Raw genomic sequence first — 13,261 nt, 5'->3', positions numbered from 1 at the left:
ACTTAGGCCCCTGATCATTGTGAGTCCAGGACCAGGGCTCCTGCTAGGATCTCTCCCTGCCCACACAGATACTTACAATTCAAGCCAACTTCCTCCCAGCATTTCCTCAGAGCAACCCCCCAAGGGTAAGTTAAAACAGAACATAAGATATCCTCTAGTGTTTTGCACTCAGGGCTAGGGCCAGGGAAGAATGCCGATCCTGAGGACCTGGAGAAGGTTGGCCTCAGGCTTTGCAGGGGGGTGGGGGGGTGGGGAGGAGTAAGAGGGCAGAGGTCACTACCCAGCACTAAGGTTGCATTTTGCACCTGAGAGGCCTCAGAGTTTGCAGCAACAGCCACCCGGGAATTCCGGGGGTCGCCTATTCTTCTAGAGCTAGCCAGAATGTCCACCTGGCTCTTTTGCGCTCAGCTTTGAAGCTGCAATTATTTGCCCTCCCCTCTCAGTGCCCCGCCCCCCGCAGGGAACCCCCTCCCCGCCCGCCCTCCCCTCCTGGGTTCGATCCCCGACCTTCTCTCTCCCTTCCCCCCGCCCCCCCCTGCGCCCCTGTTGCGCCCCCCCCCCCCCAGCTCACAGCTCAGCGCACGCGCCTTCTTCAGCAGAGCTTGGACGGTTACCTAGCAACGAGACAGACGCGCGACTCGCAGCCGCCGGTAGGGAGCAGGGCGTTGGGTGTGAGCTGTTGTGCAAAGGAGGTTGGGAGTCCGGCAGGCCTCCTTGAGATCCTTCTCTCCTTCCTCTCCCTCCTCCTCCTCTTCCTCCTTCTCTGCCTCGGTAGGAAAGCCATCCTAAAATTGTCCCCGGTCCATGGTGGCCAGATAAAGTACTGTCCGCCCAAATTTCAGGTGAATCATTTTCTTTGTTTACTACAAATAGAACAGATGACAAAGTCCTTATTTCTCTGAGATTCAAAATTCACTTGTTAAGTCTGGCACCCTGGCTGGGGGCCTTTCTCTTCCCATTTAACTGGTGGACTGTCTCCCAAGAGTGGACAGAAGACCTCTCTCCATGGCTTGGGGCAGCTCCTCCAGGCTGCTGGCAACTGTTTCTGTGGGAAGGATCGTGTGTGTGTGTGTGTGTGTGTGTGTGTGTGTGTGTGTGTGTGTGTGTGTGTGTGTGTGTGTGTGTGTGTGTGTGTGTGAATCCTGGGGCTTAAACTCAGGTCCTGAGCAGTGCCCCTTAGCTTTTCCACACAAGGCTGTATGGAAATCTACTACTTCATTCATAGCTCCAATCCCAGATAGAGATGAGAGTTCCACAAAGCCCAGAAATGGAATACACTTTATCAGTGTCTCAAAAATGTCTGGGTTTGAAGGAGCTGGGAAGGTGGCTCAGGTAGAGCGCTTGCCTTGCATGCCTGAGGCCCTGGGTTCGATTCCTCAGCACGACATAAGCAAAAAAGAAAAAACCCGGAAGTGGCGCTGTGACTTAAGTGGTAGAGCGCTAGCCTTGAGCTGAAGAGCTGAGGGACAGTGCCCAGGCCCAGAGTTCAGGCCCCATGACCGGACCCAAAAAAAAAATGTCTGGGTTTCTTAAATTATTAGAGGTAAATTTGAAGATGATCATTATTATATACATATATATTCAGTAACAGAGTTTGAACTCAAGACCTCACATGCTAGGCAGGCAGGTACTCTACTTCTTGATCTATGTCCCCAGCCCAGTGATCAATTTTTTTTCAAACCATATGCAGAGATAGTAATTGTTGCATTTTATATCTTTTTAAAAATCTGCTCTGAATTATTGTTTTTATCATGGAAAAGGCTGGAGAAACTCATTTACTTCTTTAATACCTTGAGGAGCTTGTCCTCTAGCAGGAGAACAGACAATCCCCTTTCCCCCAAAAAAATAAATAAAAAAAAAAAACCAAAAAGATAATTCTCAGGCAGTATGACAAGTGTTGCACTAGCTGTTGGAGCAAATAGAACTTCCTAAGGTTTCCTAAGAGAGCCCAGGAAAAATCATCTATATCTTTTAGGTGAGGAAATACTTTTCAGAAGTAGAGAGGGATGGATTACCAGTATGGGCAAGGAAAATCTCCAGAGAGATGGACACATTCAGCAGAAAGGCACAATGCTGAGTGGAATGAGAGCCTAGGGTGTGTTGGAGGTAAGAAGGGTTACAGAGATAATTCTAGATGGCCTAGATGATCCTGGATGATTCTAGAGGGCCAGAGCATGAGTAGCCTCTTTGGAGGCTGAATTTTTATGCCCTATCCTTGAAAAAAAATACATGGATTTTAAAAGAGAGGTGAACTGTTGTGATGTTTTGTAAAAGTGGCTGTTATGGCTTAGAAAAGCATCTTTGTTGTCATTAGAGTTAGGGCTGTGGAGTTATGGTGGGTAGAGACCTTGTGTCCTTTGTCTGCCAGCTGTGTGCTCTGAACCATTTCACTCCTGCTCTTTGAAGGTGGAATTCCTCATCTGCACATGGGGGTCATGATACTATTTTCAGGCCTGCTGAGAGGATTAAATGACACACAAACTGAGCTGGGCATAAGGCCACAACACATTCAATAATGACAATGTCCTTTTCTGATTCCTGGACTGACCTTCAGAGCTCTTCAGGCTCTCATGATGTCATGATGAGAGGCTTTTGGAAACTATTAGAAGTTCCCTGGGGTCAGAATGCTTGTCCCCCTGAGTGGTGAGAAGGTGGAAATGCTTGGTTGCCCTCCCTGGAATGTCACTGTGCCTTAATTGAAAACTTCCTGCACCAAGATATCACATTTATTATTATTTTTCAGAGAGATTGTGGTTTAGGAGTTAGAAATGGAGTCGACATATCTTCAAAAGTACCTTGGGACATGTCTAACTCAAGGTCTTGCGGAAGTGGCAAGAGTTCGTCCATTGGATCCAATAGAATATTTAGCCCTGTGGATTTGCAAGTATAAGGAAAATGTAAAAATGGAAAAGCAGGTAAGCCTGGGCCTCCTTAAGGAAATAGAGGTGTGTAATAACTAGTTTAGCTTATCAGCTCTGGGTGTGTGTGTGTATGTGTGGTGATCTCCCGAGGCTTGAACTCAGGGCATTGCATGCTTGATCATCTCTCTTGCACAAAGCAGGTGCTCTACCACTTGAACCATGCCTCCATCCTGCTTAATTTTTTTTAAGATTTCAATATTTATTTCTATTATGAAAATACTATTTATTTTTATGCAACAACTTTGGAAACACAAGAAGTGGAAAGTTAAAAAAATACCCAAAGAAAATTTCTATGTAGATTTTTAGGGCGTTTTGTTTTGTTTTGTTTTTATTTTTTGATGTGTGATCTTGCCTTTCTATATACTTTTCTGAAATTTTATTTTCCTTTTTTCCATACTTGAAGTCATACTCAATACATCGTGTTAGGTTCTTTGTTCAGGTAAAATGTGTATTTTCCCAAGTTGCCCTATTGTTTCCAAATGGATAGACTATAAATGTGCTTACCTCCTTTTCCCATTGCTTATTAAGTTGTTTTCAAGGTTATTGCTTATAGATAGTTTAATCTCGAATACATCATGGCGCTATTGCTTTTCACAATGCTAGAGAGAAAAGGAAATGGTTGACTTGCAAAAGGAAAGAGAACTAGCACTGATGGAGCAAGAAATGCTGGAGCGGCTCAGGGCAGAGGAGCTCTTGTTTCAGCAGGTAAGATAAGAGCCTGAGGTACCTGGAATTAATGAGGGTGTGAGGGGGTCTGGGGTTGGGGAGGTGCCAGACAATTCTGCCCCTCTAATCTGTTTCTTAGATCGGGTTTTCTACTATCATCATCTCTGTCTCTGTCTTTCTCTCTTTTCGTTGTTCATGGGGCTTGAACTCTGGGCCTGGGCTCTGACCCTCAGCTCTTAAGCTCAAGGTGAGCACTCTACCACTTGAGCCACAGCGCCACTGTCTCTCAGTTTTGCACTCTGCCTCTGTGTGTGTGTGTGTTTATGTGTTGCTTGAGAAGCAGCAGTGTTAAAACAACAACCCAGAAAGTGTGCTATCGTGGAAGCCTAGGGAAGAGAGCCTTTTGGAGGACCAGATTGGTCAACTGCCCAAAGTGCTCCTTCAAGGTCACCAGTAGCCTGGGCAGCAGCAGTAGAGAGGGTGGTGGGGGTGGGATCTGGGTAAAGCAGAGAGATGATGGGTGACAGTAACACTTCCAGACAAACTTCCAGGGGAAGGAGAGCCATTTTTACTTTCAGAAACACAGCTTGTCCTCCAGACAGGCAAGGTGTTTCCAGCAACAAACCCTTGGTCTCACAGCTCCTAGGGGGTGATACCTGTCCCCCATCATGTCTCAGAATAAGGAGCATTCTCAACATCCTTGTTGCCCAAGGCAATTCTAACCACAAAGGGAACACATTAACTCTGTTTCACTCATCAGCTTCATCTTCCCTAGATGAGATTTGGCAATAGTAAAAATTAAATATTTCTGGAGCCATGTCAACTAGTACAACTCATTAGCTGTGTGCTGAGCCTGCTGCATTGTCTGGAGGGGTGGAATATAAAATAATACACTACAGGAGATTTATGGAGAGCTGCAGAAGTAGATTGGTGGAAGACATGGGTAGCAGGGAGAGAAGGAGAGACCCATCCACAGGGAGGGAGGCTGAGAGGGAGAGACAGACATCTGTTTTAAACTTTGAGCTTTTTCTGGCCTTTTCTTTTATGTGGCTTGAGAATAAACACCATGACGTGTGCTTAGTCTACGGATGCTGAAGCAGAATTGTTTTCTTTTTACCATAGTGTCCCTGGATAATTAATTTTTTTCCACTTACAAAACAATCCATACACCATTGTGCCTTTAAGGTACAGCATGAAAGATTTATTTCTTGACTGCCTTTCCCATGATTCAGATAAGGAAATATCATAGAGTGGCACGACCAAGTCTCCCCAAGCACTGTCAGGTACAATGCTGTCATTGCAATGTATAGTGGGCTGAGCAGCAGGGCAAAACACCACATGGCTTCAGCTGTTGCTACTCTGCTCTGTTGTCACAGATAAAGCAATCCAACAACTGAGTGAAGGGGCACCGCTGTATGCCAATAAGCCCGCCTCCCTCCTTCCCCTCCCTCCTTCCTTCCTTCCTTCCTTCTTTCCTTCCTTCCTTCCTTCCTCTCTCCCTCATCTCTCTCTCCCTTCCTTCCTTCCTTCCTTCCTTCCTTCCTTCCTTCCTTCCTTCTTTCCTTCCTTCCTTCCTTCCTTTCCTTTCTTTCTCCCTCCCTCCATCTCTCTCTCCCTTCCTTCTTTCCTTCCTTCCTTCCTTCCTTTCCTCTCTCCCACCATCCCTCCTTATGTGCTATGGATTGTTACTCTTTTGATTTTTTTTCTCTAACTGTTTTGAAATGTAAATAAATAGTTTCTGGGCTGCCTTCTCTTCTAGTTCTAGTGTGACATGTATATATTGGGTTGGGACCAAAAATACTGTTGAGGACTTTTGGTTTCTGACAGTCTTCAGATTTGTTTTGGTTTTCTATACAACGTTTGGATCTTTGATGAATTGTCTATGCTTACAGATATTCTATCTGAAAAAAATTATGGCAACCTCATTTCTAGCTTCAAGAAAAACAGGAAAGTGACATGATTTTGCACAAACTATACTTTCTAAAATTAACCATTAAATAGGTTTCCTCCTCCTCTGTTTTATACTTCAGGAAGTATTTGTAGAAGCGAAATATGTGTCTGTGACCATTTATTTTTGTAAGTTTCTGAAACTTAGATGGACATAAATGAAATCATCCCAGGACATTTAAAAGTGTTTAAGTTGTAGGCTGGGTGCCGGTGGCTCATGCATATAAACCTAGCTACTCAGGAAGTTGAAATCTAAGGATCACAGTTTGAAGCCAGCCCAGGCAGGAAAATCAGACTCTTTATTTCCAATTAAACAGCAAAAAATTAGGAGTAGAGCTGTTGCTCAAATGATAGAACTCTCCAGTTTTTTGTTTTTGTTTTATTTTGGGTCCGGTCATGGGGCCTGAACTCTGGGCCTGGGCGCTGTCCCTCAGCTCTTCAGCTCAAGGCTAGCACTCTACCCCAGAACACCAGTTTTAAGTGGGGGGAAAAAAAGCTAAACAAGAGTATGAGGCCCTGAGTTCAAGCCCATTACTGGCTCACATACAAAAGAAAAGAATAATAGAATTCCTTATTTGAACTTCATCTGACTTAATATGGTGTATATATATTTCTGAATATTCAGCAGCAACTGGCATTCCAGCTGGAGTTAGAAATGCAAGAGAAGGAGAAACAGAAAGCCCAAGAACTTCAGCGAGCTCAAGAGCAATTAGAGAAGGTAATTTGGAGTTTTACAAGCATCTACTTGTTTGAAACTTTTTGCAATCCTCCAACTGTTTATTTCAGCTGTCATAGCAGAAAGGCTATGGGACTCACAGTCTGAAGACCTGGCCCCCATTGTCTTTGGGACTTCAACAAGTTTTATAACCTTTGAAATCTCCGTTTACCTGTTTTCAAAACAGGAATGGAAGTATAATATTATGAGCTACATCTCACCAGATTGTCATAAGGATCCAGTACAATTATGAATGTGACATTTCTTTGTGGGCAGTAAGGTTCTCTTACAGAGACCATAACATTTGAGTCAAGTGCCAGCTGTTCCTAAGTTTGACGGATGTTCAAGGTTAAGTGCTTGGTAGTACTGAGGGTATTTTGATCTCCAAAATAGCAATACAAATCTTTGCTTTGCATTAGATGTATTAATAATAATCTATACTTTCAAAATATGTTTTGTATGATTTTTTTCAATGCCTTTGATTAAAAATAAACTCTACAGTAGCATTTCAAAAAGTAATCTAGCTCTCATTATTGTATCTACAAGGTCAAATCTCCAATCTGGCTAAGAGTGCTTATTATCCAGAAAGGATGTTACATACAGACCTCACTTAGGAATGACTGGTTTTATAGCTATTATCTCCCATTTGAGTATTTCTCCTCTTAATAATTTTATAATTAAAATTTAGATTAAAAAGCAAGGTTTATAGAATGTATTTGGTATCTGTATTCATGGCTTAGAGGAAAGCATCATTATTGAGAGCATGTCATAAAAAGTGTGGAGGGAGAATTGAATAAAAAAGAGATGAGATTTTAAAGAAGAAATTCAACCTGTCTTCACAGTGTGTGTGTGTGTGTGTGTGTGTGTGTGTGTGTGTGTGTGTGTGTGTGTGTGTGTGTGTATGAGTGTGTACATGCAGTCCTGGAACTTGAACCTCAGCTTGGGCTCTGTCCCTGAGGTTTTTGGCTTAAGGCTAGCATTCTACCACTTGAGCTTCACCTCCACTTCAACTTCTTGGTGTTTAATTGTAGATAAGAGTCTCATAGACCTTACTTCCCAGGTCTGGCTTCAAACCGTGATCCTCAGCTCAGCCTTCTGAGTAGTTAGGAGTAACAGGCATGAGCCACTGGTGCTCAGCCCCATTCACAGTTTTGAGAAATAGGATGGTGCCATGTGGATGTGAGGGTGATCTGGCTGTGGCATCTGTCACCCCATTGATCGCCAGGGTTGATTCAGCTGATCTGGCTGGCTAGGCGGGTGTCCCCTTCCTCCCTCACCGCTCCATGTGCGTCCCTCCCGAAGCTGCGCGCTCGGTCGAAGAGGACGACCATCCCCAATAGAGGAGGACCGGTCTTCAGTCAAGGGTCTATGGAGTAGCTGTACTCCCCTGCTAGAACCTCCAAACAAGCTCTCAAGGATGGTGCCATGTTAGGCTGGGAAGTGGATCCACATAGATTTGTACATGATCCCATCCTTTCCTCCAGTGATTGCAGTGATCGAAGATTAGAGCATAAAACTAGAAAGATATTAAGAAAAAAATGCTCAAAAGAAGGGAATTTCAAGCATTTTCTTTAAAAAAAAAATCCTAGTGACTTGATAGCTCTACTGGGATGCTTGAAAAAGTAGATAGGTTTCCTGTTGTGGTACACTATCTCCAGATATCAGTAGCCCTGATGACCAGACACATGGTGTTATTAATAATCCCTGTCCCTACTGGCTTACCATCCTTCATCTCCCCTCCCCCCAGCAACACACCCCTGCCTCTCCCACACTCAGAGATACGTGCATTTGTGTCCTTGGCCTTTATTGTCCTGTGACTGCAGACACATGATTTAAACTATGGTTCTCAAGAGGAAATTTATTGGAAAGACACTGAGTTGAAGAAAGCGCTTAACATCTAAATAACAAAGGACTCTGGTACATTCAGGCCTTTCTAGAACCTTGACAGAAAGAGAATCAAATATGAATAGCACTCTCTGCTCTCGTGGTCTCTGGATCTTGGTTTTACTCTCTTTCATGATGCTCTCATTGTCTGCACGTGGGTGAAGGATGTATCCGTTACTGGCTCTTTCATTTTATGTTATGGCTCCAACCATCAGGCAGGAATGGATGTTTGTTTGGTTTTTTTTGGTTTGAGTTAAGAACTTTAGGGGAATGATTATGTCAAATATAGCTAACGACCATAGTCTGGTAAGAACATAGACATGTTTCAATCCTAGTGAATTAAGTGTAAGAAATGCCTTAGGGAATGGAGCTATCTTTGGAAGACAGTAGCACATAAGCCTCTATTATTAGGAAACCATTCATGTGGTTGTTCCCAACAGCAGAAATGAATCCATTCAGGCTCTGTCAGGCCACCCTGCTGGATGTCAAAGTGAGGTTTAACTGGGATGTCACCTGTGGTGGTTGAGGTATTTTCTACTGCCATGTTCAGGTATTAAAGACCATGTTGCTGAGGTACTGTAGAAAGGTCATGTACATGGACATTTGGGCAAGATTAATTTCTTCATAAACACTCACTTCTTTCTTACTATGGGTAAAGCTCTACTTGCAAGTTCTATTTGAAAATCCCTTGATCTGGCCTGGGCATCATCTCTGTATTCAGTAAGCAGAGGCAAGTGCTTCAAGAGGTCAGGGCCAGCCTTGACCACAAAGTTCAATCCAAATACTCTAAAAGGGGATTTTATTACAATGTTTGGCTTGTAACATTTTATATTTGTTAATAATTCCGCTTTAGTGTGTGTGTGTGTGTGTGTGTGTGTGTGTGTGTGTGTGTGTGTGTGTGTGTGTGTGTGTGTGTGTGTGTGTGTGTTGGTCTTAGGGCTTGAACTCAGGACCTTGCATACTTGGTTGGCTTTTCCACTCAAGGCTGAAGTTCTGCCAATTGAACCAAAGCTCAATTTCTGGCTCTTAGATGGTTGATTGGAGATAAGAGTCTCACAGATGTGTCTGCCTGAGCTGCCTTTGAACCTCCAACCTCATATCTCAGCCTCCTGAATAGCTAGGATTGCAGGCATGAGCCACCAACATTCACCTTTGGCTTTAGTTTCAGTATTTCAGCCCATTAAAAAAAAAGTTTTGATTAAAAATAAAACACTATTCAATGAAACTCTTGTCTGAAGTTCTGTGTTAGGCAGAGTCAGGTGATACCTTTGAGAGTGACAGCATGTTGCAGTCAAATTGATCATAGCAGTATCAAAAAATAAAAAGACTTGAAAATTAAATGTGAAATAAAAATGAAGTATATTCAAAATTGTGTCATAACTTTTATGCACTCTAAGACAGGAGAGCAAGTCTAGATAGTGCAGGTAAGAGCAAAGAGTCTTTACTTTCAGAGGTGAGAGGATATTACTCTCTGTTGTGTGAAATAAATATATATTCAGGAATATAAAGCTTTATTTTGATAAAGGTAAAGTTTTTAATAAAGGTAGTATCAAAACTGAAAGTCCAAGCTAGGTGTGGTGACCTCTGCCTTTAATCCCAACACTCAAGAGACGGAGGCTGGAAAAATCACGAGTTTCAGGTCAGTTTGGGCTACTAAGAGAGCCTCTGTCTCAAAAATAATATGAATACAAGAAAAACCTGAAGTGAAAATGTATAATCTAGCAGCTGGTCGCAAGTATGAGGTGCTTCCTAGCAAAATCTCAATGTCTAATCTGAAAAATCAGAATTTGGTGTGTGTTATAGTTTGAAATGCTAGAATGTCCTGAGATATTGAGCACAGACTTACTTATGAATTACATATTTTGAAATTATAGATGTATTTTAAAATAAGATTTAGCGTTTATTGATACCTCGATGATCATGAAGAATGAATCTGTGGACACAGGGAGGAGTAAAAGGTCAAAATTTTATTGAAGAAAAAGATGAACAGAGCTCTCGCTAGATGGGAAAGTACTTGAGGTGTGTTGTGCAAGGATGAAGACAATATCTCTAGGAGAGAGCTCTCAAGATATGGGACTGCCTGTGGGCCATTTCAGTCCCCAGACCCAATCAGAGGCCCTATGCAGCCTGAGTGAGCTTTCCACAGATCATTTGGTCTCACTGGGTGCCCATTCTGGGACATACCTCTGGGGTCCAGTCAGTCCATTGTTCACATGCAAGTCTTCAGGGAAAGATGGGCCAGAATGTGATGCCCAGGGACACATGCTCAACTGTTGAAGGTCATGGTGATGAGATGTATAGGGGCCTATGCACCAGAACTGCACAAGGCCATGGTCAGGATGTACAGTCTCTGTGGGAGAGGCCTTTGTCCTGACTATAGCCAGGCCTTATTTTTCTCTCAATCCTCCCTCTGATGGGAAGAAGGGATGATGACTGCTCTGGTTACTTCCTGTTGAAATGGGGCCCCTGAGGAAAGACAATCATGTTACTCTCCCCGGCCCCCACGCCCTGTCCCCCATCTATCTAGACTGTTATTATTAGGGGTGTCTTGCTACTAACAGGCATTGGTTAATTCCATTAATTAGCAATGTTGAAATTTGATGATGTCGTTCTGAGGTTTCAGATCAAATGAAAGAAAAGTACCATACTTGTTTTGAAAAGAATGATTTTTATAATTGTAGGAGGCAGCAGTGGACTCTGGCAAAACGCTGGCTGAAATTAGTGACCGATATGGAGCGCCCAACTTGAGCAGAGTGGTCGAACTTGAGGAGCCATTGCTGTCTGATGTAAGTCTCCAAATGTCTTGTAAATACATATATTTTTTTTAAAGTACATTATTACTTGGATAAGTTATGGTACCTATAAGGCCAGGATTGATTGGCAAATAGGATCTGTTTGAAAGCCAGTTTCCTGGCTGTTCATAATGCTTTTATAAGCTTTCGCAGGGATTTATTTTAGCATGAAGTATCAGGGTTAAAGCAGAGAGAAATAGAAAAAGAGAAATATTTCCCATGAAAAAAAGAAACATGCTTTTATATTATGTAAGTGTGTCTTCTGTGTGCCAGGTGTGGGAGAACAAGGCAGAGAGTTTTGATGTGTGGCATTTAATGTCTGCTGTGCGGAGAGCGGGGGGCGGGAGCTGACAATTCGATAGCAAATCTATTGTCTAGATCAGAATGCTTATATAAAGGAGGATCTATTCATCATGACACCACATCAGTAAGTGCAACTAGGGCTGTTGTGACAGGAGGAAGCATTGATCCTCTTTTCTCCTTGCACCCTGACAGGGTGAGACCCTCACAGGTCACAGTCAAGTAGTCTTAGTGAGGCAGTTCAGTGGTGGCGGGATAGTTACTCAAAAACATCATTTATGATTACATTCTATTGGGGAATCATTGCAAAATCACCAGAAACTCTCAAAAAGTTTAGCTAGGCACTGGTTGACTCACTTCTGTCATCCTAGCTCCCCAAGGAGGCTGAGATCTGAGGATGGTGGGGGGCAGTGGATGGCTGGCAACCCAGATGCCATTGTATGGACATCTTTGTGGGAAAACTCAATTCCAACTTCTTTGTTGGCTCTTTCTCTGTCTCTGAGTTCTTAATAATGATAGTAGAGGAGAAACAGATCTGGTATTCTCAAACCTGAGTTCAAATCTCGGCCTGGTTCCAATTGCCTAGACACATGAACGAACCTGCTTCTCTCATAGTCTCAAGTCTTTACTAAAAAAAAAAAAAACAAAAAACAAAAAACCAATCAATCAACCAGCCAACCAACCAAATGACAATAAGAAAACTGTCCTTTAGCTAGCACTGGTGGCTCTGTAATTTTATATACTTAGGAGGCTGAGATCTGAAGATTAAAGACAGCACAGGTAGGAAAAGTTGGTGAAACTCTTATCTCCAGTTAATCAGCTAAAAGCTGAAATGGAGCTGAGGCACAATTGGAAGAACTCCAGCCTTGAACCAAAATGCTAAAGGCCTTAAGTTCAAGCTTCAGTATTGGCACACACGCACATGCACACACAGACACAGACACAGACACAGAAAACTTAGTTTACAGTCATTGAAATTCTATTTTTTTGGCTTGTGCTTTTCACATTTCTTATTTTATTGAGTAAATTTATGTTTTATTTTGCTTTTAGGTTACATTAAACGTTGATCAAGATTTGTAGGATCGATGGACATGAGAAAAATAAACATTCCTCCTTGTTTTAAACTTTAAATCATCAGGTTCCTGATTTGTATTTTTTCTTCTTCAACCCTGGACATTATGCCTTTTCCCCCTCAAAATACATCTTTATAAGTGGGCTTCAAGAGTAGCCTTAAAATATGGTTTGGAGGCTGGCCACTAGTGGCTCACACCTATAATTCTAGCTACTCCCAGGCCCTGAGTTCAAGCCCTAGTACAAGGAAGGAGGGAAGTAAAGAACAAAAGAAGGGAGGGAGGAAAGGAAGGAGGGGAAGGAAGGAAGGAAAGAAAAGGAGGAAGGGAAAGGAAGGAAGGAGGAAAGGAAAGGGAAGGAAGGAGAAAGAAACAAGATTGAAAGGCAAAGCAAGGAAGGGAAGGCTGAACCCGGGTTGTGGTGAGAGTCAGTTCTGTGAACATCGGTTGTGGGGCTTCTCAGTGTCAGAGTGTATCAAGGTCTGTGGGGAGCAAGTGTCCCTCTTTTTCAGCTTGCAGAAAACATAAAGAAAACAGTGGTGGTTCAAACACATTTGGGTTTGGCAGCTAGTTGGATGGAGATTAAGGATAAGAAAGGGTGTGTGTGGGTCTGGCCTGAATGGTTGGCCACTGAGAACTCAGAGGGGTCAGGCAGAGACCTGCAAGCTGAGGGACACCTGCCTGGCTGGGTGTGGCCAAGTGCATGGGAGAAGCTCAGAGCTGCTGAGAGAGAGGGTGTCACCTGTTTGGAGCCTCAAGAACAAGAGGCCAGCAGCTGAGCCACATATACAAGTGTATATAGAGTAATAACATTATTTCAGAGCATTACATCCAGCAAAGATATCTGAGTACATGTAATATACTGTATCTGTAAGTGAAGATGCTGAAACAAAACTCACTGAAAGCTGATGGATAACAGGAGAGACCGAGCAAGGGTCAGTGTGATTAGCACACATGCGTATGTGA

The 13,261-nt window shown here is 43.0% G+C and overlaps 1 protein-coding gene across 4 annotated transcripts; it reads left to right on the top strand.

The window, feature by feature from the left end:
* Positions 1 to 568: 568 nt before the first annotated feature.
* Dydc1 (DPY30 domain containing 1) lies at positions 569 to 12,356 on the top strand. 4 transcript variants are annotated; one of them, XM_070020724.1, is made up of 6 exons: positions 569 to 650; positions 2,744 to 2,915; positions 3,525 to 3,626; positions 6,160 to 6,252; positions 10,815 to 10,919; positions 12,276 to 12,356. In XM_070020724.1, the coding sequence occupies exons 2-6, from the start codon at positions 2,769 to 2,771 to the stop codon at positions 12,303 to 12,305; spliced, it is 477 nt and encodes a 158-aa protein (XP_069876825.1). In that variant the 5' UTR covers positions 569 to 650; positions 2,744 to 2,768; the 3' UTR covers positions 12,306 to 12,356. The 4 variants fall into 4 exon arrangements, with proteins under 4 accessions (XP_069876825.1, XP_069876824.1, XP_069876827.1 ...); XM_070020723.1 differs by lacking the exon at positions 569 to 650 and adding an exon at positions 657 to 842; XM_070020725.1 differs by lacking the exon at positions 569 to 650 and adding an exon at positions 2,590 to 2,651.
* Positions 12,357 to 13,261: the final 905 nt, after the last annotated feature.

The sequence above is a fragment of the Dipodomys merriami genome, unplaced genomic scaffold, assembly GCF_024711535.1.
Source record: "Dipodomys merriami isolate MVZ:Mamm:240054 unplaced genomic scaffold, mDipMer1.0.p SCAF_14, whole genome shotgun sequence".
In the NCBI taxonomy this organism is placed as follows: domain Eukaryota; kingdom Metazoa; phylum Chordata; class Mammalia; order Rodentia; family Heteromyidae; genus Dipodomys; species Dipodomys merriami.
Note: the sequence above shows the minus strand (reverse complement) of the source record. Positions and strands in the feature narration are given on the sequence as shown.